The 25,870-nt window shown below is 40.2% G+C and overlaps 1 protein-coding gene across 8 annotated transcripts in view; it reads left to right on the top strand.

Moving 5' to 3' along the window:
* Nucleotides 1-3,971: 3,971 nt before the first annotated feature.
* LOC122992030 (phospholipid-transporting ATPase IH-like) overlaps nucleotides 3,972-25,870 on the top strand; it is a 37,514-nt gene continuing 15,615 nt past the window's right edge. For 5 of the 8 annotated variants that reach the window (XM_044365561.1, XM_044365560.1, XM_044365564.1 and 2 more), the window contains exons 1-17: nucleotides 3,973-4,836; nucleotides 14,841-14,963; nucleotides 15,228-15,317; nucleotides 16,523-16,603; nucleotides 17,222-17,329; nucleotides 19,057-19,185; nucleotides 19,827-19,930; nucleotides 20,049-20,099; nucleotides 20,719-20,783; nucleotides 20,894-20,975; nucleotides 21,111-21,261; nucleotides 21,388-21,585; nucleotides 21,708-21,881; nucleotides 22,681-22,847; nucleotides 24,117-24,188; nucleotides 25,212-25,285; nucleotides 25,416-25,519. In XM_044365561.1, the coding sequence (XP_044221496.1) occupies nucleotides 4,798-4,836; nucleotides 14,841-14,963; nucleotides 15,228-15,317; nucleotides 16,523-16,603; nucleotides 17,222-17,329; nucleotides 19,057-19,185; nucleotides 19,827-19,930; nucleotides 20,049-20,099; nucleotides 20,719-20,783; nucleotides 20,894-20,975; nucleotides 21,111-21,261; nucleotides 21,388-21,585; nucleotides 21,708-21,881; nucleotides 22,681-22,847; nucleotides 24,117-24,188; nucleotides 25,212-25,285; nucleotides 25,416-25,519 (1,812 nt within the window). In that variant the 5' untranslated portion in view covers nucleotides 3,973-4,797. Of the gene's footprint in view, nucleotides 4,837-14,840; nucleotides 14,964-15,227; nucleotides 15,318-16,522; nucleotides 16,604-17,221; nucleotides 17,330-19,056; nucleotides 19,186-19,826; nucleotides 19,931-20,048; nucleotides 20,100-20,718; nucleotides 20,784-20,893; nucleotides 20,976-21,110; nucleotides 21,262-21,387; nucleotides 21,586-21,707; nucleotides 21,882-22,680; nucleotides 22,848-24,116; nucleotides 24,189-25,211; nucleotides 25,286-25,415; nucleotides 25,520-25,870 lie in introns of all 8 variants that reach the window. The other 3 variants (XM_044365562.1, XM_044365568.1, XM_044365563.1) reach the window with 1 other exon arrangement.

Genomic DNA, 25,870 nt, shown 5'->3' with positions numbered 1-25,870 from the left:
ACCCAGACTGGGCATGGAGAGAGAAGGCATGTGACGCACATGAACACCACCAGAGACACAAACACACCTATTATCTTTGCTCAGAGAGGGGCCCGGCATCCTGCAGTGTGCGCAGTGCTTACTCACACTTAGTCTCGCAAGCTGTTTTAGTTACATTTAGTAACCTCTGACATGAGTTGAGAGGTCACACATGAGCTCGTAAGCTGGTTCACACCAAATGCACATTTACTCATTCATCAACTAAATCACTCAAGCAATCACTTGCACACCAGCACACTCAGAAACTCATTCAGTCAAGTAACAACAAATCAGCCTAATGTAGCTGTTGACACTGTTCTTCATCTATTAATAATCAGCAGACAAAACACTATAGGCCTAATTGTCACCTTCTGTTAATTTGTTCTCCCATGATACAGGGTAAACTCATGCATTAATGGTACTCCAATTACAACTAATCAAAGCAATTGATTAACCGCCAAATTACCTGACTCTACACCAACAGATCCATGGAGTAGATGTGAGCATGTTGCATTTAAGAGGCAACTAGTGTGCTTTTATGTAATGGCCACTAGATGGCACCATATACCTGAGTTTACAGTATGTTCATCAACACTCTTTTCTGTTCTCTGATACACCTAAACAGTGATCAAGTAAGCTCTTGATTTTCCCAAATAATGTACTAATTTGCTTGGTGATTGTGATCAACCTTTCAACTCGCTGCCAGAGCTCATAATGCAAATTAGTAAAACCAACTGAGGCTGTCCCAATTTGCTTTCATCTGATTCAGGCCCTTGAAGATTCTTTTTCATCAGGGAATTAACATCAGCCAAATTCAGCAGGGCCAGTCATATACTTAACTGATAGTTATAACATCTCCCTTCACATTGTCTTTTCTTTCTTTCTTTCTTTCTTTCTTTCTTTCTTTCTTTCTTTCTTTCTTTCTTTCTGTCTTTCTTTCTTTCTTTCTTTCTTTCTTCTTTATCAAGGGGTTGAGCAGCAGCTATTAGCCACAAACTAAAACTTGTTTGGATTTATTCATTCATATTTTTCAGTTTATAATTTGGTCTGTGATGGAGCCATTGATTCAAAATCTGGAGACACCACATTTTGTGCCAAACAACTATGTATTGTCAGTTAGCTCTAATATTAAGCAGACAATCTTCCAAAGTATAAATGGACATCAATTATATTTACAGGTCAGATATCACAAACAGTAAAAGTTCTGTTCACACCTCTAGAAACTTACAGCACTGAGGTTAACTCTTTAACATTTTACAATCAGGGTTTTATTCATAATTAGTAAAAAAATAGCCTACTGTATCCATAAATTGTTGTCAAGTATCACTATTTTGGAATCTGTAGGATATCTATAGGTGGTGTTCATTGCAGGAATACTTCAAAATAAGTGCAGTTGTTCAGTTGTCTCTCAAATGTCACCCCACACCCTATTTTCCCGAGCCAGTGAGTTTAAATAGGGATAATTCATATCTACAGCAAAATAAGATCCACTGTTTGTGCTGATAATAGTACAGAGTCAGCTGCTCACACTGCAACATGAGCTGTAATGATGAAATACTGCATGAAAAAGTGATACTAAAAACCTTCTTTACCAATGAAAAAACTTTACTGGAAAGCTTAAGTTTCTGATAATAATAAGCATGTCAGCATGGGTGGAAATAAGTACCTGCTTTTATTGATTAGTACCTGAACCTGCTGTATATTAATTGGCCTAACTTAACCACTAGAATTCAGTACATTTCAGTCAACTAGCACTCTTAAGGCAGCACAGATATATTTTATGAAATCGAAAGGTTTTTGCAGTTTAATCATTTCATTTCACTATTGATTTTCCTATTGACCCCCCACCTGCGTGCTTTGTGTATGTGGCCAAGTTCCCAGTAAGTACAGTGCTCATGGCAGACTACACATGGCAGCTTCCTTATATCCCCAGAATCTAGCTTTAATACTGATTTATACTGACTGGCCTCATCTTTTCTGTGTGTCAATTAGTTTGAGGTAATTTGATTAAACACAACGTCATAAAACTAGTCCTATAGAGGGCCCCTCTACATGACAGGCACAAAAGATTAACTAGTAACATACATACAGTATGTTGATATTGTACTTTAGTGGTGCAAATTCCCTATCAAACTAATTACAAAAGACAATTGCCATGCAGTGAATTTTGGACCCTTAGGAATATATTAATATACTGTACATAAAAATGGGTGGAGGTTTACACTACTGCACTAACAATGAGGACTTGCCAAAGCTGTACCCAGCCTTTTGCCCAACATGAGCTGGGTTCAGCTCAAGCCCACTGCAGCCCTGCAGAGGTTAAGTGGGTATTGGTGGGTGAATGGACTGGGTGTGAGCAGTTAAATGTATTTGTAAAGTAATGTGACACTGCTTGATTGCTAGAATAGCTGTCTCAGATTGCAGATTCTGCCCACACACAGGACTGTTGGCAACATGAGGAAAGTAACCCAGTGCCCCATATGTAGCTCTCCCTCACCCACACAAAGACAGAAGGAAGGAACAAACATTGACCCAGTTCCTCCACTCAGATGGAACGGTGATAGTCAGTCAACTATGTGATAATCACAGCAGCAGCAGTGAAAACATCAACCGTTGCATAGAGGCCCAGCTCATTTGGAAATCAACAACAGCTGCTGTCGGAGGAAAGAAAATCAGATCACATTTGGCATTTGCTTATCAGTACATGATCAGACTTTTTTTTTTTTTTTTTTTTTTTTTTTTTTTTAGAAAATTGTAGAACAGAGAAATAGTTACAGACTTACAGATGGTAAATTTTAAAGATAGAGAAGTCAGTCAGTCTCTTCAGCATGCAAACAATGAAAGTCAAAAAGTTATTTCATCAGCCACAGATTTCAGATTAATTTATTCCCCCAAAATTCAGCTTTTCGGGTGGTGTCATTATGGTATTTTTAATGGCATCTGTGGCATCCTTTTTTAAAATCTGTTTTTAGTATTGTGGTGTTGACACATAAGTAAAAAGGGGATATGAGGCACTCTTATCATGACACAACATGACAATGACAGCATGCAACATATAATTCTCATCGCCTATAAACAAAGAGCATGTTGTAATCAGTCCACTGAGGCAGACTCATCATTAGACACCATAAAATGCCCTGGGGTCTTGAGGGAAGTAAACAGCAGCATCAGGCATTAGTCGGTCAGAGCTGAACGTGCTGGATCCCTATGCATTATTAATAGTGTCTGCGCTAATTGAAAGTCATAACTCCACAATGAAACGTCTAGGGCAGACATCACACCCTGCCATCCCGCTGCCAGAGGATCCCCTTAGAATATTTTAGAAGAATATTTTAGAATATTCTTTTACTCACAAATGCAGTAGTCACGTTTTGTAAGGTTTTGTTGCATTGTTGCATTGCGTGACAATAGGCCCAACAATGGCACACAACTCAGGACTGCTCTTGTATTGCTGAAGTAAAATGAGCCCTGTTACATAACAGATACAGTCAACTTTGTCTTAAATGTTTCCCTCATCTGTTTACTTACTGTTTGTGTCTGTAAACCTGTTAATTTTGTTATTTGTTGTATTGGCTTGTTCACCACCTGGACTCGTGCATCTTTTCTCTCTACATCAAGGCTCACAGAGGAAATATGTTTTGAACCTTATTGTTTCATCCTTGACATTATGTAGTAGTGAGTGATTTAATGTCTTCCTTCTCACAGTGTCAAAGAAACTAAACTAAACACCTGATCATTATGCATAAAAAAGCATGTGTGTCAAAGTGTAGCAAAGAAACAATACAACACAGTGAGGTTGCTACAAACTCACTGCTGAGCCCTGTAGGATTATTACATCATTATAGAAACATTGCAGTGGATTTTCATGCATGTGAGTGAGTGAGTGAAAGAGAGACTGTGGCGCATGTGCGCATGTGTAGCCTGAGTATGTTGTGGAAACAGGCAGCTGGCATTTAAAACATGTGAAATGACTTTGCCTAAATATACTCAGAGGTTAAATATACTGTTGGCAAAATAATTTCCTCAAAGAGATCTGCAATACACGTGAGCAATACATTGTACTGCAATACAATTTAAATCACTCATAGTTGCCCAAATTCCTTATAACATTGTCAAACCACAATCACAATGACATTCTGTATAGCTTATGGCTTTAGTTTTGTGTTTCATGTTTTTGGACATAATTATAAACATGTGTTGGCGTCAGCTTTATTTACTCTGGGACCTCTGCATGTGGACATTATTATTATTATTATTATTTTATAGTACAGTATTCAGATGTGTTCCAGGAGAGGTGAGAAAATCTCAGTGCGCATGCGCATCGTAGTCATCTGACGGATGAGCGCTGTGGACGCTTCGCGTTACCGCTACACCCCAGGGCCACCGCTGTAACACAGAGCGGGACACGCAGCCTCCATGAGGGACCGTCTCCTGCAAGAGTAAAACTGTCAAACAAACGAAGAGTGACCAGGAAAGACTATCCGGAGGTTTGGTGGTTTGCATGCGGTGAAAGAGCTCCTGAAATGTAGCCAGCAGCGTGAGTGTGGGTCGTTGTAATCGCTCGGTCGCTGCATGGCTCTTCACAGGGATGCCATGAAAATCAGAACAGCCGACTGAGAGACCGCTGCTCCTCGCTATCACAGACACAGGCGGCGGCGGCGGCGGCGGTGGTGAGCGATGGATACTGGTGGAAAGATCCACATTAGGTAGCGTTTACGAAGATCCAAGGAGAGCTGACCGTCTCTGTCTCGTCTAGTCGCCGCCGGAGCTGTTTAAAGGATGGATTTCAGCCTGCTCCGGAATATCATCCGCAGATACGTAAGGGCCCCCGTCTGTCAACACTGTCACAACTGTGGCTCCGTGTCTGCAAGTGCAACAATATATAACATGCATGTTTCATTTGTCTGTTATTGCATCTAAAATACAGCATGTGTTGCAGATTTAATTGCCTGCCTTGCTCAGGTGGTGTTGACGCGCAGGGTGATAAACACTTCTGCAATGGTAAACATTTTACTCGAGCTGTTTTGGCAGGCCATTGACTTTGGGGGCTTTACAATGTTTTTGTGGAGCTGAATGGGGAATGTGCCAGTGGCTACAGATGCAGTGATGGCTGGTGAATGTGTAGAATAGAAATGAACTTGGCTGGCCCAGTTAAGTTGCTTTAGTGAGCCACAACATGCATGCATACTATCTCATGGCTTCCAGTTGGTCTGCAGAGGAAATAAATCCCCATCAGGACTCACTGGCTAGAGAGGCCTAGTGGGGACTCACACTTTGCAGCAGTAGTTTGTAATTTTCACCAAACACGCTGAGCAGCACTCACTTCCAGCCTGATGGAGCGATCAGCTGTGCAGGTTAAACTAGTGGGTTTTTAAGGAAAGGACATGCTGTCACTCTCCAGAGTCCAGCAAGGCCTCATCATTATCTCTAATCCATGATGTAGAAGTCTGTCAGTGAGCAGGAAATGTGCACATAGTTGTAACCATATTACTGGTTGGTCTCATCTGAATGGGCTGGTGCTGTCAGGAGCCTTTTTCACTATCTGCCAGGACAGATAGCAGCTGTTCAGTGGGCGTCTGAATTAGAGATAAAAAAGTGTCTAGTAGAAACCAGGGCTGACTTTTGACAGGCCCGGTTGACGTTCATCACACTGGGCACCTCGGGAGTATCAACACAGCTGCTCTATACAATCTGTGACCCTTTCACCTGACCTTAAAACTGGCTCAGGTGCTGTGAAGATAACTATCTGTGTGCTTATTTCTATATGTTTCTCATTTGCCAAGCTTGTATAAATGAGTTTGAGGAAGCGTGTGTGTGTATTTGTGTGTGTGTGTGTAGCAGTGTCGAGAGCTTGACGGATGCTCCAGCAGAGCTAATATCAGGGGAAGTCAGAACCCCGAGTGAGGCGGAGATGAGGAGGAGGAAGAGGAGGAGGGATGGATGGGGTCATTGAACACACCACTCATCTGTCACCCTCCTGTCCAGCCTTTTTCCTCTGCATCCTCACCGCGTGACATTATGAAGCAGACAAGGAATTAATCATTAATTCAATTATCCGGATATTGATTTAGAATTGGAGGGATGGTGGATGTATATTTAGCCTTTTATTACGTCACCTTCTGCTAACCCTGCCATATTTTCAACAGCTGCTCCTTTAATTAGACTACATAGGAGAACAAACATTACATCATGCAAGTTGATTAACGTGCAATAAGCAGGGCGTCTAAGCCTCTTCTCTGGACAGAGAGAGCATTAAACATCCAACAAGGTCATCACCCAAATGTAACCAAGCTTCAGTACTTTCACAATTTTGCTATTCAAACTAGAAATGCTGAATTAGTAAATCTTCTTCAGCCGTGAAAGGATGTGCTTCTGATTTAGTCCACCTAACTCCGCTCGGAAAGTTTATGAGCCTTTCACTTCATATTTTCTTCCTGTATTATTACTCTGTCATTGACTTGTGATTTGTCCTTGATGTATTTTTGTGTGAGGGAAATGAGTGTTTTTCAGTTCTGCCAGCTCTTGCTTTTGGTTTGGTGTATTTACAACATTCTAATATATTGATAAAATAAACATATCAGACTTGATTAAGGATAACACTCAAGTCCTGGATGCATATCTGTTGTCCCTGGTGTTTGTCCAACAACCTTTACCTTGACAGAAACAGGAATTCAGTATCTGACTTTAAAAAACAGGAAAGAAAAAAACAGCAAATATAATCATTTGAACATTTGCTAAGTGTTTTTCAGGAAGCAAACAACGTCAAAAGCATCAAAAAAGGAAAAAATAAGTAGACAACAGTTGTATAGCATAGTTCAAGATGCTTTTCTAGAACCTCAAGCAAGAATTTTGTTCATTAGAGATAATTGTATGATTTCATTTAGAGCTGCACATAATAGTTGACCAACTGTTAGTCGATGAGAAGAATCTTAGTCGACCAAGTTTTCATTGGTCGGTTAGTTGCAGAAAAAAACCCTCAGATTCAAGAGCTGCGCCTTGTCAAAAACTGATATATGGCCGGACTGCCTATGAAACAACGGATACAGGAAGTGGCGACACATGCAACACCCAGCTCAGGCAACCAATGAAGTTACGCCATTGATGTAACTTCATCACTCAGTCAGTGACCCGGTTCGCTGTGATAACAGAAGCACTGATTCCTCTGAAAATATCTGTCTGCTTCAGCACTTTGCTTCCGGAAAAACTGCCTAAAATGAGAGATAGGAGGATTTAACAGAACTAATTGACCCACAGGACTGAAAAGGTAACAACCGGCTCTCCTTTGCTGGTTGTTCAGACACATTCAGAATTATTACTGCTTTTGCCGGCGGCTCGCTTCATGCGTGCACTTGTAAAATTTACATTTTTAAGGCTCATTATTACAGTTTTGTGTTTCTCTGTAATGTAGTACAGTGTTAACAATGTTACTCAAACCATTTTCTGATGCCCCAAAAATATATATTTAAATAATTAAATTAATATCATACACATGCAACAACTAGTCGAGTAATGACTTGAACTAACAACTACTGGTCGACTAGGAAAATCTTTGGTCAGGGGCAGCCCTAATTTAATTACACTAAACCGTCATCTTGACTCTTGGTACAGCAGCTGTCGCTGTGAAGTGAGTTGCCTGATGCACTCAATCAGTAACTCTAGACAGTTATTCAGATGTGTCCACTTTATAATGAGAAAGAAATTAAACTTTCTCGACACGGCGCATTCTGTCCTGCTTATAAGCCTGTTTTCTGACTTCAGAAAAATTGCTGCTGAACTGAACCTGTACGGTTACAGTAAATGGTTCTTCTAAAGTAAAACGTGGTGTCCTGTTGTTTTTCAGTGCGTGAAGTTTAAGTGGGACATTATGTTGTGTAATAACCTAATCTTTTCACCTATATTTTTACTCTACTGGTGTAAAAGAATGACTAAGCCTTCATGCTATAAGACATATTGTACAATAGGAGTGTGTATTTGTGTACATGCACTCTTGCTCTGGTATCTCAACAGCCCACGGTCCAGGACATGACAGGAAGAGATTTTATCTATAATAAGATTTATCTGTAAAATGACCTCTTGTGGTTCTTGTGTATGTGTTGGCCACTGTCGAGACACTCCCTTCTCTTGGGTGCCCTTTTGTCGTTTGGTAATAATAGCGATGGCGTGATGCCTCAGACTGGCGGAAAGCGTGAGAACTGCATGAGGTCATGATCTGGATAAGAGGGATGCCAGTGTGTGTGTGAGTGGTAGTCATATTAAAAATACCTGATGCCATGTAGGGGCTTAAATATGCTCTCTAACTTGTACAGCTTACCTTTTCACTTTCACAAAGCAGCCTCTTGTGATAAAAACATTTTGATATACATCAGTGTTGTGGCCATCGCTCATCTTGATTTACCCCTATCTCCCTCTGTTCTCACCCGTCTTTACATTTTATCTATGAATGTATTGCTGTTATTCCTGTGTAGACCTCTCACAACCTCAGCAGATAAAAGAGAAAAGCCAGTAATGTCTCTCTTTGATCAAAAGGGTGCCAGCAGGACCCGGAGTGCTGAAGGGCTTTAGAAAGGGTCCTCGCAACTTTACAGCTCTGTGAGTCCCCTGGCTGGTGTTGAAAGGCAGAACACAGCCTGCTAGATTACTGTTTGCCACATTAGCTCTCACAGCTAGAAACGGTTAAGGGTGGTCTATTCCTGTCCGCTGCCCCCCTTGGAGAAGGGCCCCAATGGAGAGACAGAGGCTGTAGGTGACAAAAACACACAGGATTTGTGTTTGGGCCAGGTTTTGCCCGCCAGTCTGTGTTCATATCAGAGAAAACAGCCATGTATTGGTGTTCTGGCACAGAAGAATGATTTTGTTTCTCAAAGTGTGCCCCTGCATTGGAGACAGAGGTTTCGTTTCAAGACACCATTTCAAGCTTGTATTAGGATGTTGTCAGTGTTAAAATTCAGAGAAAATGAGAAAGAGGATTTTTTTTTTTTTTAGGATGCAGATTACGGTGGCGGGAGAAAAAGGAGAGAAGAGAGGGAGGGGAGAAGAGAAGTAGCACAGCTGGATTAAAGACTTATGTAACAGTTGGATCACGGCAAGTCAAGTGGGAGAGGAAGCATAGGCAATAACAGAATACAAATTTTGTTTTGTTCATTTTGAAGTAATCTTCTCATATTTATCCTTTTGATTTTGTTGCAGGTATACAGATACCTGCGTCATTTGGTGACTTTTGTCATCAGTGTCAGTGACAGTATGTAAAGGCCGAAGATCCTGATTTCTTTCACATTTTCCAACCAACACGGTGTTACATCTGTGTTTTCTGTCTGCTCCTGATTTACCCCGAAAAGTTATTATTGATTAAATGTAATAACGGCTAATGGCATTTCTTTCTCCCTGTGAGCTATGTTCCCTCTCTTTATTTAATTAGTTTCATCCTCACTGCTGCATTTGATGTTTACTCTTTCATTCTAATTTGTTCCAAAAAAGGATTTTACACAGACGATACAGTTTAAGATGTCCTACTTGAGCCAAATGAAAGTACCAAGAAGATATTGAGAATATTGTCTGGAATATATTGTCGGTAAAACACTACTTAATATTTTCCTTAAAGCCCAAAGGTTTCGTTGTAATCTCTTGTCAAATCCACTTATACAGCATTAAATTAATGAGAAAATCCTACCCATTTGATCTCCAGTCCATATTTAATGAAGCTTTTGTGTAGTTTATGTTCTTTGCATTATGAACTTGCAGATTTAGCATAGTTGCCTGTCGCTGCGCTCTGTGTTGCTATGGTGATTAATGACAAATAAGTAGCAATAGAGTGCATGCTGAACAGGTAGGCGCTTTCGTTTTTAGATCAAGGTCTAGAGGCTCCTTTTATCTCTGCTCAATGCTACGACAAACGTCATAGCTTCTCTTAATAAGTTACTGCATTTCCTTTAATTTTCTTGCAGCTGTATTCCATCCTCTCATTTGAATGTAAGAAACACTTTGAGTTATATCAGTAAAATGTGACTCATACCAGCACCAGCTATTCTTAGATTCATAGGTTTCATAGGTTTATAGATCCTTAATTCTTAGTAACTACTTGCTGGTTTCAAATAAGATATTTACTAAATTGGATTGGACCAATAAAACTTAAATGTTATTGTTAGTAAAGATTTTTGTAAAGTGTAAATCAGTTGCTAAGAAACATTTGTAGTGCAGTCCAACCATCAATGCAACCAACTATGTAAACTCACTAGATACACTGTAGCATCACAAGCTAACATAACTGCTAACAATAACAGTTTCAAGGAGGGCTAGCAAGTTTATCTACCAATTCTTTATAAATGTAGATATGACTTTCTACTTTTTATTTTTATATGCTTACATGGAAAAATGTATAAATGGGTGTTTTAGGGTTAGTTGGTAATATACTGTTTAACAGTTCAGAATGAGTTGGAAAGACCTGATTATGCTAACCTAACCAATGCTAATCTTAATGTTAAGCTAATGTTAATGTTAAGCTTAATGTTTTGTAATTTGAGGTATACTGTCTTATTTTTGTGAATTGTTATTTGAAATCTTTCCATTATTGTTAAAGAGCATTTTATGAAGTGCAAGGTCAGATACGTTGATCATATTTCATATTACATAATTTGGTCATATATTGGCAAGCTAATGTTTAGTAACAACTAATATCTACGTCAGAACTAGTTTGTGTGGTGCAATCTGTTTAAATTTAGTAAACAATTATAGCTAAGCTAAGTTTGAGCTCACAAAAAGCTGGTGCAACCGGCTATTACAGAGACTTTAATGGGTTATTTTTTCAAATGCTCTCAGGAAAAAATAAAAAAATTTCCCAAAACGTGGCCTGTAAAAATTATACTCCTTAGGTTAAAAGCTTTCCCATCCTGCACATGGGTGTTGTGTTACCATGTTTGTGTGTTTCTACATCCTTTGTGGACTTAACATGAGTAGTTCATTAAGGAAGAGCTCAGTCAGAAGAATTTGATCTGTGGGTTAATGAGGGATACCTTCTCAACGTGCTTTGTGCCTCTGCAGTGCAGCATGCCGGGACAGTGGAGGAGGGATGAGACATGATCATTTAATCAGGCCAGTTAATGGTGTATACCTTTTTATTACACCTCCGTGGCAGAAAGGAGCTACATCATGGGGACGGCATGGATAGATCATGGCACTGCTTGGGGTTAGGGGTCATTTTTCCACAATGGAAGTATGCAGCTCCATAACCCGGTGAAGTGCTATGGAGTGAAGCATAGGGACACCAATAGATAAAGCCAGAACCAGAAATACTCTCTGGGCTTTTTAAAGCAGCATTTTAAACCCTAAAAATAGCAGCTTCTGTTCTCTCATTGTGAATCCAGAGTTTAAAAAGTCTAAAACCATCTACCCAAGAGAGCGCACCACTACAGTTACAAACATAAAAGGAAAAGTTGCAGTGGTGGCATGTTTGCTGGTATCAAATCCATTCCGTCATTGTTGTTGATTGATGGTGATGTAAGACCAGCCTGCTGAGAGGCAGTTTCAGTGTTGATAATAAAGACAAAGCCTCCATGTCCTGCAACCAACCAGCCAGCCACTTTGTCTGATGGACCAGTAGAGTGAAAAGGGAACAGTGGACCGGGGATTGATACGGATCAGTGCGGATTAATGATCAGATAACTACAAACTACAGTGCAATCTCTCTGTGTCTTTCTCCATCCCTCTCCCACAGTTACACTGTTGGAGTGTGACACACACTGCCAGCAGATGGAGGGAACAAAGAGAGGAAGCAGCAAATACAGAAATATGAAGGGACGAGTGATAAAATGATGGAAATGTAGATTTAAGAAGAAAATGTCTGAGAAGTTGAAAGTGTTTTCGGATACGCTGGATACAAAGTGCTGAGCAATATGGTTGAAATCATTATCTCAATATTAATATTCTGCAGACATATTCTGATATTGATGTAAATCAAAATAAGGTGAATGCAGGCAAAATCATGTGTGAAATAGTCGAAATGATACTCAAAGCAATGAACTGTGTTTCAGTGTTAATGTATGTGTCACATGAGACCAAACTCATAACACGTGTAAAACAAAAACATCAGAGTTGTATGAACTTTTCTTAATTTAATCTCCTCCTTGTTAATATTGTAGATAACTGGTGTCCTGATTAATTACAGTATGACCATTGACTAGTTTAAATTCAACCAACCAATCAGCTGTCATTAGTTGTTTTAGCTATTCTCTGTTTACATGAGAGACAGTCAAACACTGTTTTCATTAAAAGACATTGTTTCTTGTTAAGAGATTTGTTAAGTTTACAATTTTAATACATTTATTGTCCAGCACAACAGGGCCCTAAGTAACTGAGATAGTTTGATGTGGTTCTTGATTATTTGATACAAGCCTTGATTGTCCAGTTTTTCAAAGCTGCCGTAAAATGTATGCAGAGCTGTTAGAACAACAAGTTCTTAAGATCAAAACTGAAAAAGTGCAGTTTATTCACAGTTAACTGGGTCATGGCCAAGACTTTTCAAAAATACCTCCATAAATAAAATCAGATAAAAATGACACATTTTATCAGAGGCACCAATGGAAAAACTATTATCATTATTTTTTTTAGCTGAGATCATGTAAATTATTGGCAAATTATCAAGATTGGTTGGGGTGATTGTCATTAAAGACACTTAGCTAGTTGAGCATTAACAGGATTATTGTAGCTGGGTAACATTATGTCACTGTCAACCAGGATTATTTAAGCCATATTTTAACAACAGTGTTATTTTGGACTTTGACACCAGCAAACAAAACACTCTACGTAAGACAGATCCATTAGCCCAGCCACACTGTTTGTCAGTTTTTCTTTTTTTCTGAACACATTTGCCTCCCTCTTTGTTGCCTTTATTCACTGTTTTGTCATTATGTCTTAATTTCATTATTTTGTCCCCCCCTCCCCATCTCATGCTGCTCGCTCCCCTTCAATCTGCTACTCTTTGTCCACCTCACTTTCCATCTCTCTCTTCCTCCATTTCACTGTATCTCTCTGGGTCATGTTGCCCCCCCTAATGTTTTGGAGGGGTCTCAAGTCGGCTGACACTGTTGGCTTCGTGTCTATTTTTATCCCACTGCCAAGCGCCTGTTGATCACTGAGGATAAGTTTAGATCTGTGACTCTCTTTTCACTATTGCTTTGATTTTTAAGCCTGTACTGGTCATGAATTTTGACACAGTTTTTGACACAGTTTTTTGTTGCAGATTTTACTCGGAAAAGTTACATTAGCCTTCATTTGATCTTGTGTCTAAACTTAGTAAAGGATGTAAGCTTTCAGTAGTATTCAAGTGTCAACTTTGTAAGCTCATGGATTCGAATCTACAAAGTTACTGAAAAGACTTTGAAATTTGAGTGTGAAATTTACATCATGTGGGCTCCCAACACAAAGACATTAAAGTTTCGGTCATTGGCAACGAAGAGCTACATCTCTGCCAAAATGTTGAGGACATTTTAAGCAGTGAAGTGCAGCTTCCACTGAAGTGCTTGTCCCAGAACTTTTCTGCTAAATGTCAACATTTCTTTGAGCTGTGTCAGGCAGGCTGCGTTGCCAAAGGCTACACTCACATAGCCTACTCAGGCCAAAGCATTAGGAGCCATGTAGGAAGCCAGATGGAATCAAACAGCTGAATGGTGGGGTCTCTTGACTCTTGTTTGTTGTTGGAGAGAGCTTTTCTCACAATGGCATTTAACGAAGGACACCTTGGAAAAATATGTGCTGCTTTAAACTCCCAGAATGCACTCTGGTTGTCACTGGGGAGCCACTTAGATGTAATATAGATGAAAGATGAATGGAGATGGAAGTTTGCATACACAATGCGTATTCATTACTTTCAATCAAGACATTGGACCAAGAGAATAAATGCTGTTGATTTGTGCAAAAGTAAAAGAGAAATCTGGGGATGGAGCGGAGTGTAGACTCTGAAGAGCTCCTGCAGGAAGGAGTGAAAAGATAAATGAAAAATCTACGGTTGTGTGACTCAGAGTTGATCCCACCTGCACACATCAACAAACATACTCTCATCCTTCAGTCAGCCCCATCTCGTCTGTATGATTGCATGTTAAAATTAGTGACTGAAGATGTGTCGCACAGTCAAACATCTTTCTTAAGCTTAATCAGGAATAGCTTTTTACAATTTATTTGAGGTTTAATGCATATATGAGGGATAAGATTTGGGGTTGTTTAGGGCTATAACTCACAATTGCTTTCAATATCGATTAATCTATCTATTTTTTTTCAAATAATTGTTCAGTCTATATGTTTTGTCCATGCCAAATTTTCATTGTGACATCTTAAAATTGCTTGTTTTATCTAACCAGCAGTCCAAACCCAAAGATATCCAATTTACAAAAATCAGCAAATCCTCGCATTTGAGAAGCTGAAACTTGTGAATCTTTGGCATTTGTGCTAGAAATATCATTTAAATGTCTAATCAATGACCAAACTATTAACTGGAGATAAATTTTCTGCTAAATGATCGATTAATAGACTAATCATTTCAGCGTTACTATTGTCTATGCTGAGAACAAAACAATACAACCAGTAAAATTTGGCATACTTGGCCTATGATGCAAAAAAAAAGCAATATGTTTTAAAATGTAGATGTGTACATACACAGTGGACCATGTATAGTCCATATTGTGTCGACTGCATTTAGTAAAAGCATGGTTTTAAAGACTATTAATAGAAAATAGGTTATGAGTTGTAAGCGAGCACAGATGAACAGTGTAATTTAACCTCATTTTTTTTCTCTCTACCTGTATTACTATTTATATATATATCTCTCTCTCTGTTAGTGTGTGGGGGAGGAGAACTGGGTGGACAATCGGACGGTGTACATCGGGCAGAAAGAACCCCCTCCGGGAGCTGAGGCCTACATCCCTCAGCGTTACCCCGACAACCGCATCGTCTCCTCCAATGTAGGCAACCACAGTCCATGATTCAACGCCATGATATTGTTTATCCTCATCACTATTCTTTTGTTTCATATTCAGACAACCATGTAATCTCTTTTGGGAGCCATGTTTTTTAAGGATGACACATTCCACTGTTCTTGTGTCCACTGTGGAAGATGACAGGAAACAGATTTCCCTCTTGGCAGAAGGATTGTCATGATGTGCCCATTGTCCTCCAACTTCTTGTTATGCATGTGATAATAGCTCTGCTGTCACTCTGTCCGACAGTACACCTTCTGGAACTTCATTCCCAAGAACCTGTTCGAACAGTTCAGAAGAATCGCTAACTTCTACTTCTTGGTCATATTTCTGGTCCAGGTGAGATTTCCAAGAACATGTATAAGCAGTATAAGCAGTTGTAGTCCTTCCACCTTTCCTCGTTTGATCTGAAAATACAACACAGAATCTCTCAGACAATACTTTGCCAGTTTCCCTGTATGTTCTTTTTAAAACAGAAAAAGAACAGCCTAAATATCATTTGCAGCTACTGATAACAAACATTGCATCTCTCATTTTGTGATGTTTGTTAATTCCTACTTGAAAACTGACCCTGAAGGAAAGTTTTGGTACTAACTGTGATTCCATATGGGCTGCACATGCAACAACAATTAACCTACTTATGCACTTAATTAATTTTTATAGTTAAGACACTGTACTTAAGAATTTGAGACAGTTTTACTTCCTTAAATTAACACATACTTAAGTGGCTGCCTCTTAAAGCGATCGTGTGCACCAGCCAAACATATGAGTGCTGATCTCACGGTTTTCATTCTGCACTCATTGTTCTCAGTTTTCAATATGGGAGCAATTATCCAAGATTAACAAATAAATCCTCCAAATGTGTTTGAGTTTACCTGGATGAGGATTAACAACATAATCTGAATTTACTAAAATCATGTTGGCCTGAAATGAGTAAATGGCAAACAAGCAATATTGCTCAGTCTGTCTAAATCAGAATCAAAGTGAAATCGCTTTTTTCTTGAGCCATCATAGTGCATCAAATGTTGAATAATTATGCAAACTCATCATTAATCAATTTCTTTACCAGCAGTTGCTTTAAGTAGACCAGAATGCAATGTATCCACAGCTAGCATCTTTGTGTTTCTTTTATCAGTAGTATGTGAGATACAACACCCTCTTAACAGGATTCACTGGACATGGTACATAGTAGCAATGTTGCTTCTCCTTTTTCTTGTTGTTGACTGAAAAGATTCTACTTTGCTATTATTGTTCTCTAAATCTTGCTGAAAGAGTGAAGGAATGAACATTGAAGCACATTAAAAAGCTAAAAATGAATTATTCCAAAATGGATTTTTCCTCCAAGTGTAGATGGAGGAAATCAGGCATACTTTATGTTTGCTAGATTGGTGCTTGATTTCTTCTTACAGAAGCTTTACCCTGCTGCACTTCCTTACTCAGCGTTGCATTACTTGGCATCCTCTCCCTTCTCCTCTCTGTTGCCCCGCCCCTCCCCCCTCGTTCTCCCCCCTACATCTTCCTCCCACTGTTCCTCTCCCTTGCAGCTTATCATCGACACCCCCACCAGCCCAGTCACCAGCGGCCTGCCCCTCTTCTTTGTTATCACTGTCACCGCCATAAAACAGGTAGGACACGCACAAACATTCTCACATTTCCGGGAAATATAGCCCACAACGATCCCCCTCATACACCAACTCTCAGCCTCAAATACACACACACACACACACACTCTCTCTACCAATCGGCTGCTCTATTATCTGTATATACACATTCCTCTCTCAGCGAAAGGACATGCCATTGAATATGTCTGGTGATGTGAGAAATATGATAATGAATGGTCTCCTCTGTTAATCACTCTAGCTGAGGATCTCATGCCCCTGGGAGATGCATCCTCTCTACCGCATCCCGGTACTGAGGGATGGGGTACTATCAGTGATAGATGGAGCTGTTCTGGCTAAGGAAGCCTGAGCTTTACTGGGACATAAATCTAAAACATGACATGTTGGCTAGAAATCCGGGAAACAGGTCACTAAGCTCAGAGAGCACAATGCTAATTAATTACAGAGTATGACTTTCACCTCTCTTCCTCTCTCCCCTACTCTCTCTTGATCTCATGCTATGCTCTGGCCCCATTTCTCTCTGCGCAATAATCTATATTTTCTGCGCCGCCCCTACACCAACAAACACATTGTCTTTCTCTTCCTTTTCTCTTCCACTCTTCTCACTCGCTGCATCTCTCTCAGGGCTATGAGGACTGGCTCAGACACAAGGCTGACTGCTCTATAAACGAGTGTCCGGTGGACGTGGTGCAGCAAGGGAAAGTGGTGAGGACGCAGAGTCACAAGCTACGGGTAAGAATGGCCTCATTAGAGCAGTAAAGCACCTGAGGCCACAAAGCAACACTACTGTATTGCTGCATAGCTCACTTTTCTATATAACCGTCTCTCTCACACCACTTCTTTTTCCTCTCTAAAGTCCTCTCTAACTTTGTTTCCTCTCCTTCCTGCCTCTCTTGCTTTCTCTCGTCTTTCCCACCAATTAATTGCAATGAAACTGTAGTAGAGGAACAATCAGGGTGTCCCATGATGCACCATGCAAGAGTCCCTTGGAGAAGGAATAGGACTGATGTATTTCATAAGTCAGGATACTCCTGTCATCATCCCCTAATGTTCTCTTGCGTCACTCTGATGCAACAGCAGTGTTTGGTGTGTGGCTCAGTCTAATTCTTGAAAATGCCTAGTTATACAGTAACCCTGAAGATTTTCATTGCATCCATCCTTGGTTTTTTTTATTTTTTATTATTATTTTTTATTAACACACCTTCCGTTATAACCTGTGGACACAGGTGATGAGAAATCAATCAGGACTGAAATCTTAAGGATTATAAGTTTGATGCATTAAAACTCTTAACTCATCCATGCTCTTTGTTTTAACTGTTAACTGAAACATGGCAGCAGGGTAAAGACCTTTAAAGACTGTTATACTCTCTAGGCTCTATAGCTTCAACTAAATGAACTAATAAGCAAAGACATAACTGTCTTATTCTAATTAGAAGTGGGAGCTGTTAAAATATTCTACAATGGAAATGAAAGACTCCTACAGTGTTCATTTTCAAGAGAAATTGCAGGGAGAACACACACAGAGTACTCAGCAAGAAGTAAAATAAATATGACACTCATTAATATTGCTTAGTTTTATTTACAGTAGTCCCGCTTCTGGTAGCAGATGCAGAGATGGATGTCAAGATTCAGTGGAAATGCATGAATTAGCTTCACTAAGCAGGCATGGTTGTTATTATTTTTTTCTTTCTCACAAATATCTCTCTTGTATCATCCCAACATGAATGAAACAGGGTAGTCAGACGGTCTAGCTAAGCACCTCCTATGTAGATGTATAGGTGTCGGAGGGGGTGTATAATAGTTCAGGTACGTCTAATTTCTGCTGTGTCTGCTGCTTCTGTCATGTGAGCAGAGGCTTGAAGGCTTCAGCACAGCTGTCCAGGCTTAAAGGTTACAGAGTATTATAGTTTGTGTTACCATAGCAGTAGTTTCGAGTGAATTTGATTGGTTAAGAAACGTGTCCTTTGGAACAAATTGTACATCCACATACACGGAAATGTTTCTCTTTCCTTTAATCTGTCCCTCTCTCACTCCTTTCTCTCTGCTCCCCTCTTTATCTTTCTGTGTCTCTCTGTCACTCCATCTTCCGGCAGTTTCTGTACCAAGGTTTCTCACAACCGTAGATCAAACAAAGAGGATTAAAGTGTGAATTGGGAGCAGGAATAATGATGAATATATTAATCATGCAAAATCAGAGAGCGCGTGTCATGTGTATGGTCACCGTGGAGATGGGATTTATCAGAGCTTAAGCTGCTCCGCTCGCATAATCCGTTATGCAACTTCTCAATCCTTTGGAAAAAAAAGAAAAAAAAAAGGAATGGTAAAGGATGAGTAGACGATTATCCACAGGTCTGTCTGTTTGTTTTTTACGCTCTGTGTTTACGTGAACTCGTCAGAAGACTTCATTTATTATTGAAGTGAAAGCCATCAAAAAGGGTGTGGCTGTCCCTCTTTGTCAGGTGGGGGACATCGTTGTGGTGAGGGAGGATGAGACGTTCCCCTGTGACCTCATCCTGCTTTCGTCCAGCCGCCATGATGGGACCTGCTACGTCACCACCACCAGCCTGGACGGGGAGTCTAGTCACAAGGTATCAGGACTAGTGCTTTAAGTGTAACATTTTTGATCCCAAAACAGGAACGTTTTAGGCTTCCATGGATCCATAAAAAGCCTTTTTTGCATTTAATTTCCATTCTCGGATCAATAAAGAACAATGCTGGTATCCGTTTTACTAAACACAACTAGATTTTACAGTATGATTCTTGACAATTAAAATTAAAAAGGCTTACAGAGTCTTAAATTTGACCATATGGATTTCACTAATATCCTGCATAAAGATGCAGATGACACTCTGCCATGCACAGCATTTCACATTCTCACTTCTCCACTGATATTCATTGATGTCACTCACACAACCACACGCATGGCTGAGCACACACACACACACACACATATCCCACAGCGTACCTAAGAGTACTCCGCCCACCCTCCTCATACATGCCCCTGGGGCGACCCCCTGATGTGCTCACCGTCCCAGCATGCCATCCTCCGCTGACCCAGGGAACACTCTATATAGCTGCTCACCTCCCTGGCTCCCGACTCTCAGTCATTTAGAAAACCTGCTGGAAGCCAGACTGAGGAGTCAAATGAAGCCTTCTCTCATTACTGGCTGTGGGTGACATTTTCCTCTGTTGTCTTCTTCTTCCCCCTTCCTCCTCCTCTCTGCCTCAGACCTATTATGCTGTACCAGATACCATGGCCTTTAGAACAGAGCGGGAGGTGGATTCTCTGCATGCCACTATTGAATGTGAACAACCGCAGCCTGACCTCTACAAGTGAGTGTGACACACGCTCATTGATGCATGTTTGTGCACAGATGTGCTACTATTTCTTAGAAGTAGATTTTCCTTCATTGCTATGTCTGGATTTGACTTTGGTATAATGTTTTCCCAGATTCGTGGGACGCATCAATATTTACAAGGACAAAGAAGAGCCTGTGGCGAGGTGGGTATACTTTATGTGCACTTTTTTTTGTTGGTACACTCACTTTATATATACTTTTCTTATAGTATTGGGTATACTTTTCATGGACAATGGCAATGGGTTTTTTCAGGTTAATCATAAGTTGAAATGGGAAATATACTTATGTGCTTTCTTGCCAAGAGTTGGATGAGAAGGTTGATACCACTCTTATATCTACGATAAATATGACGCTACAGCCAGTTAGCTTAGCTAAGCATAAAGACCTGAACAAGCTAGCCTGCTCTGTCCTTAAGTTAAAAAACTTGTCAACAGCACCTCTAAAGCTTGCTTTTAGACTTCAAATTTTGTACAGCTGAAGCAAAAAAGGTATAATGCATTATTTTAGCTTTAGAAGTGCTGGTAGGCAGGTTTTGTTACCTTTGAACTGAGCCAGGCTAGTTGTTTCCTCGTTTCCAGTCTTAATGCAAAGCTGAGCTGACCATCTACTAGCTTTAAAAGTTGGCTAGACAGTTAGCTAGCTTCAAAGTGAGTGGTGTCAATTTTCTTACCTAATTCTCAGAAAGCGAAAGAGCGTATTTTCAAATATGTCAAACATTTCCATGAAATAAATACAGTAAAGGATTCTCTTTCATTCTTGCAGACCTCTTGGGGCAGAGAACTTGCTCCTCAGAGGAGCAACACTGAAGAACACACAACATATTTATGGTATTATCATGCATATTCACTCTGCTTTATGTCTGTTAAATGTTGAAAATTTTAGAGTAAAGGCTGATTTCTTTTTTGTAATAGTAACCCAGGGTTTTCTCTTTCCTCAGCTGTTGCAATCTACACTGGCATGGAGACCAAGATGGCACTTAATTATCAGTCTAAATCTCAGAAGCGCTCCGCTGTAGAAAAGTATGATTAATGTCCCATCTCCTCTTGTCTGACCACCATTTATATTTGTAGTCTGTCAAGAATTGTTTTGTAAGAATTGAAACATTTTGTGGTCGCTCATCCTGACCTTTACTCCAACTCTTTGTCTCTCTGCAGGTCGATGAATGCCTTTCTGATCGTGTATCTGTGCATCTTGATCAGTAAAGCGGTGATCAACACTGTTCTGAAATATGCTTGGCAGTGGTCTCCTGACCGAGATGAGCCCTGGTACAACCACAGGACTGAGAATGAGCGCCAGCGTCACGTGGTCCGTTTATTGATCTCTGCCTTAAAATCAAGTCTTGACCCAACGTCATAACCTCCATTTCCTAAAACTTCCGTTTTTGCTGTTGCTGGTAATCATAGCAGTTGTCTCTCTCAATTCTCCCTTCAGGTGATCCGAGCTTTCACAGACTTCCTGGCCTTCATGGTCTTGTTCAATTACATCATCCCGGTGTCTATGTACGTGACAGTGGAGATGCAGAAATTTCTAGGCTCCTATTTCATCACCTGGGATGAGGAGATGTTTGATGAAGAGTTGGGAGAGGGAGCACAGGTTAACACCTCCGACCTGAATGAAGAGCTGGGACAGGTACATGAGCGCGCGCACACACACACACACAAAAACACAAAAACACACACTTGCATACAGTATCTGGATTTAAACTTCGTAAACATGCCCTTACCCTATCTTTCCTCTTCCTTCCCTCCCAGGTGGAATATGTGTTTACAGATAAGACAGGCACTCTGACTGAGAATAACATGGAGTTTATTGAATGTTGTGTCGATGGGAACGTCTACATTCCACACGCCATCTGCAACGGCCAAATCCTCAGCGCTGCCTCCAGTATAGACATGATTGATTCCTCACCTGGAGGATACAGAAGAGTAAGTTTTTGTGTGTCTGTGTGTGTGTGTGTGTCTGTGTGTGTGATTGACAAGTAAGCCTGAGTAGGGACTTTACTGTGCTTACTCTGGTCTGGACTAGATGTGGAGACAAAAGGAAAGTTCTTGCTGAAACATATGGATGAGCGACACTTGTAGAATAATTTGCCACACTTTCAGACAAGGGGAACTTAATAAGTAGTAGAAAGAAAGTAAAGTAGAAAGTAATTATCAGGGACATTTTGATATAACTAAATATCTGTTACACAACAGTGATACAACCTATATCCAGCTCATGAAAACTGTGACATTTTCTTTCTAAACGCTCAGCGTTGGCTTTGTCTTAAATGGAACGAAAAATCCTCTGGTCCACAGAAAAGTGATGAGCTTTTCTGCCAACAGTGTTTAGATTTAATAGAAGAAAAACTGGGAAGTCAGCAATAGTGACCAAAGATGACCAGAGACAGAGAGAGTGAGAGAATGCGCCACCTGCTAAAACTTCAATGTGCAGAAAACTTTGGAAAAAAGACGTAATGATTATGCTGCTTTATTACCACGTAGACTCTGGGAAATGCTGTTTAAAAATACAGAAATGAGTAAAGAACACCAAACATGTCATCAAAAAAATGGAAAGGAACTGCTTGTAAATGCTTGAAAATGCTGGCAAAACTGAATTCAAACTTCAAAAGAAGTTCTTTTAATTTTGTATTTATTTCAATTATGCACCTTTTGAAATGGATTTGACTGTTGCATTGGTAAAATAGGTACAAAGGATTATTGTGTATGGCTTTTGTGGCTGCAGGAACACGAAGACCTGTTTTTTCGGGCGCTGTGTCTGTGTCACACGGTGCAGGTGAAGGAGGAGGAGACGGTGGATGGGATTAAGAGGGGTATCCACCAGGGCAGGCCCACCTCCTTTTACATCTCCTCCTCACCGGATGAGGTGGCTTTGGTGGAAGGAATGAAAAGGTAAAAGCACTGAAACACACTATTAGGAAAATTACAACGTATTCTGTAAATGGGCAATGACCCATTTTTATTTTGTTGGTTCTGCACTCCAGCACTGCACTACATTGGTTTTGAACTGAGACACTGCTGACTTTCAGCTATAATTTGAGGGGGATCACATTCACATCAGATGAATGTTGTAGGAATAGCAGCCCTTTTTATACTCGGGGGTCCCCATGACGTTTCTGATCCACACACATCAGAAGACACTTGGTATCTTTCTCGGTGATCTTCACTTACTTTCAGGACTTTTTACCCTCATTTTGGTCTTCAGCAAGTGAAACACGTGATCATTTGGATTGAAGACTCAGTTGCTTTGTCTGTATATTTAGGATCACTGACCTGCTGCATTGCCCTACAATTAGGGGACTATTTATGAAAAGGACTTGGAAGTCTGACACTCTCAAACACCTTTAAAGATGAAATTTAGTTCTTTAACTTAAAGTCATTGTTTAGTTTCAAATCCAATGTTAAGGGTCAACAGAAGGGAAAATGTGTGACAGCAGTCAGCAGTGAAACTGATTCTGTACATCACTGAATGAAAAATGCAGCCTCCTCATTGATTTAAATAAGGCCACTATGTTGGCACAGCTGGGATCCTGGCACAGGGGGACCGATATTTTTTTTTTTTTGTTACACAACCATCAACATAAATCAATGTTTTTGAAAAGGTTCTCTTAAAATGTACTGGGCAGGAGGTTTTATAGATGAAAAATAAACTTGTCACTACTCTCATAACATATCTTTTGGCATTTCTGTACTTCAGATTCTTGTCACTTATCAGCTGACATGTACACCGATACCAATATATCTGCAATGAGCTAATACTGGCCGATATATCAGCCTGGCTCTTGTTATAACTTTCCAGAATTTTAAAATCGCGGTTCAAAGCATTACAAACCACTGTGCAATGTTTTGCCGTCACATAAACTCATGGATGTACTGTGGTACTGAAACTAGATCTCCTGGATAGTTTTTTGTTTTCCCACCGATACCTGAGGCAACATGCTCACACCAACGCAGAGCCCTCAGCTTCTTTTTTAATGCAGTGCTATTTTCAGTCTGAACGTGGTCTTAGACAGATGGTACAATATGCCACATCACAGGCTGTTGCTCTCACGTATTGCTTTCACAGACGTTAAGTACTGTAGTATGTATGCATGAGCTGTGGTCATGTTACCCTAAATGCGTCAGAACACCTGAATCCTTTCTCCCCCTTCTTGTTGCCAGGCTGGGTTACACCTATCTGAGACTGAGAGACAACTACATGGAGATCCTCAACAAAGATGATGAGATTGAAAGGTTGGTCTGCTAAGTGTCTGTTTGTGGTTACACCACAGGAGTAATTCAGCTGATGGAGTCGAGACCATACATCAGCTGCCCTGGAGGGAAACCGCTCTCGGATTGTGTTTCATGCTCCACAGAGTTTACCAAAAACTGTGACCGCAAAGAGTGGGTTGTTTTAGAAATCGCTCAATCAGATCAAAATGTTTCAACTGATCTTAAAGAATGAAAGCCAGTAAGATCCCATTAGAGTGTGGTTTTGTGGAAAATGTCTAATGTTTTGATCCGTAGGAAGTGTTCATGTATCCAGCCTCTCTCTACATCACTCTCTGCAGTGGCCTGTCAATAGTGAGCTATTTTAAGAAGGCGGGGGAGAGGGGAGGGCGCTGCATTCAGCAGATGTGAAGACTTTGGAGGGAACGAGATGGCAAATGGTTCTAAAGTATTCTCATACCTGCTGTTTTCCCCTCTATAGGGAATCTATCGAAACTGAAATGATTTCTTATTCTTGTCACTCTCCACACAAACTACCAGAACAGTCTAATACATACGTAACTCAAACCTCTGTGTGAGATTTTCAGTTTGTGTTGTATGAAGTTTGCTCACTAGGAAATTCAGGCTCATCTGCAATTCTCAGCAACTAAAAACAGAGAGGGGGGTTCTTTAGTTAGAAATGCATGTGATGATACACCATGAGGCACCGGAAATTACAGTGTAAAAATTCTAAAAACGTTTACCATGAAACACTATCATTATTGAACTGCAGATTGATAATCAAGGTTTCTTTTGAAGTTATCATTTGCCAAACAGGCCCCCTTGAAAAGCACACTCACACCCTTGAATACCTGTTTTGTTCTCTGTTTTTGATATTACCTCCTTTTCAAGAGTGGGTACAAATAATCAAATAATAATGAACTGGGAAAAAAGGCCTTTGTCCACTTAATAAAGAGTGTATGGAGAACAGAGCTGGTCTGAAGTGGACTAATTTTAAAAAAGTTAACAAATATAACCCTTCTTACACCAACACTGTCTCTCCTTCAGGTTTGAGCTGCTACATGTACTGAACTTTGACTCTGTAAGGCGGAGAATGAGCGTCATCGTCAAGTCGAGCTCAGGTAAGATGTACTCACGCAGAAGTGCAACTGGCTTCAGTGCTCTTATCTGTACATTTTGTAAATACATGAGCAGCATCTGACTGTTCTTGCAGTTTATTTATTGTGTATTTGTGTGTTTGTTGGATCTCAGGAGAATACCTGCTCTTCTGTAAGGGGGCAGACTCATCCATTTTTCCACGAGTGGTGTCTGGGAAGGTGGAGCAGGTGAAAGCGAGGGTGGAGCAGAATGCTGTGGTAAGTATACAAATGGGATTTAAACCACTACTATATGATAGGGCCAGGATCGGCATGAATATTATTCAGTGATGTTTTTCATAAATTAAAGCAGTTATGTATCCTTAAGACTTTGTGCACTAATAAGCAGCCACCTGATCTGAAAGAATTTAATAAATAAGGAGTTTCCAAAAGAGTTTCAGACACTTGAAAATATTGTTTTTTTTGACATTTTGGGAAATATCTTATTTGCTTTATTCGCTGAGAGTTCAGTTATCAATACAATTGTGCATTTGTTTGCTATACTGTACATGAAGCTAGGGCTGGGCAATATATATCGATATTATATCAAAATTGTGACATAAGACTAGA

Source organism: Thunnus albacares, chromosome 11 (assembly GCF_914725855.1).
Source record: "Thunnus albacares chromosome 11, fThuAlb1.1, whole genome shotgun sequence".
In the NCBI taxonomy this organism is placed as follows: Eukaryota; Metazoa; Chordata; class Actinopteri; order Scombriformes; family Scombridae; genus Thunnus; species Thunnus albacares.
Note: the sequence above shows the minus strand (reverse complement) of the source record. Positions and strands in the feature narration are given on the sequence as shown.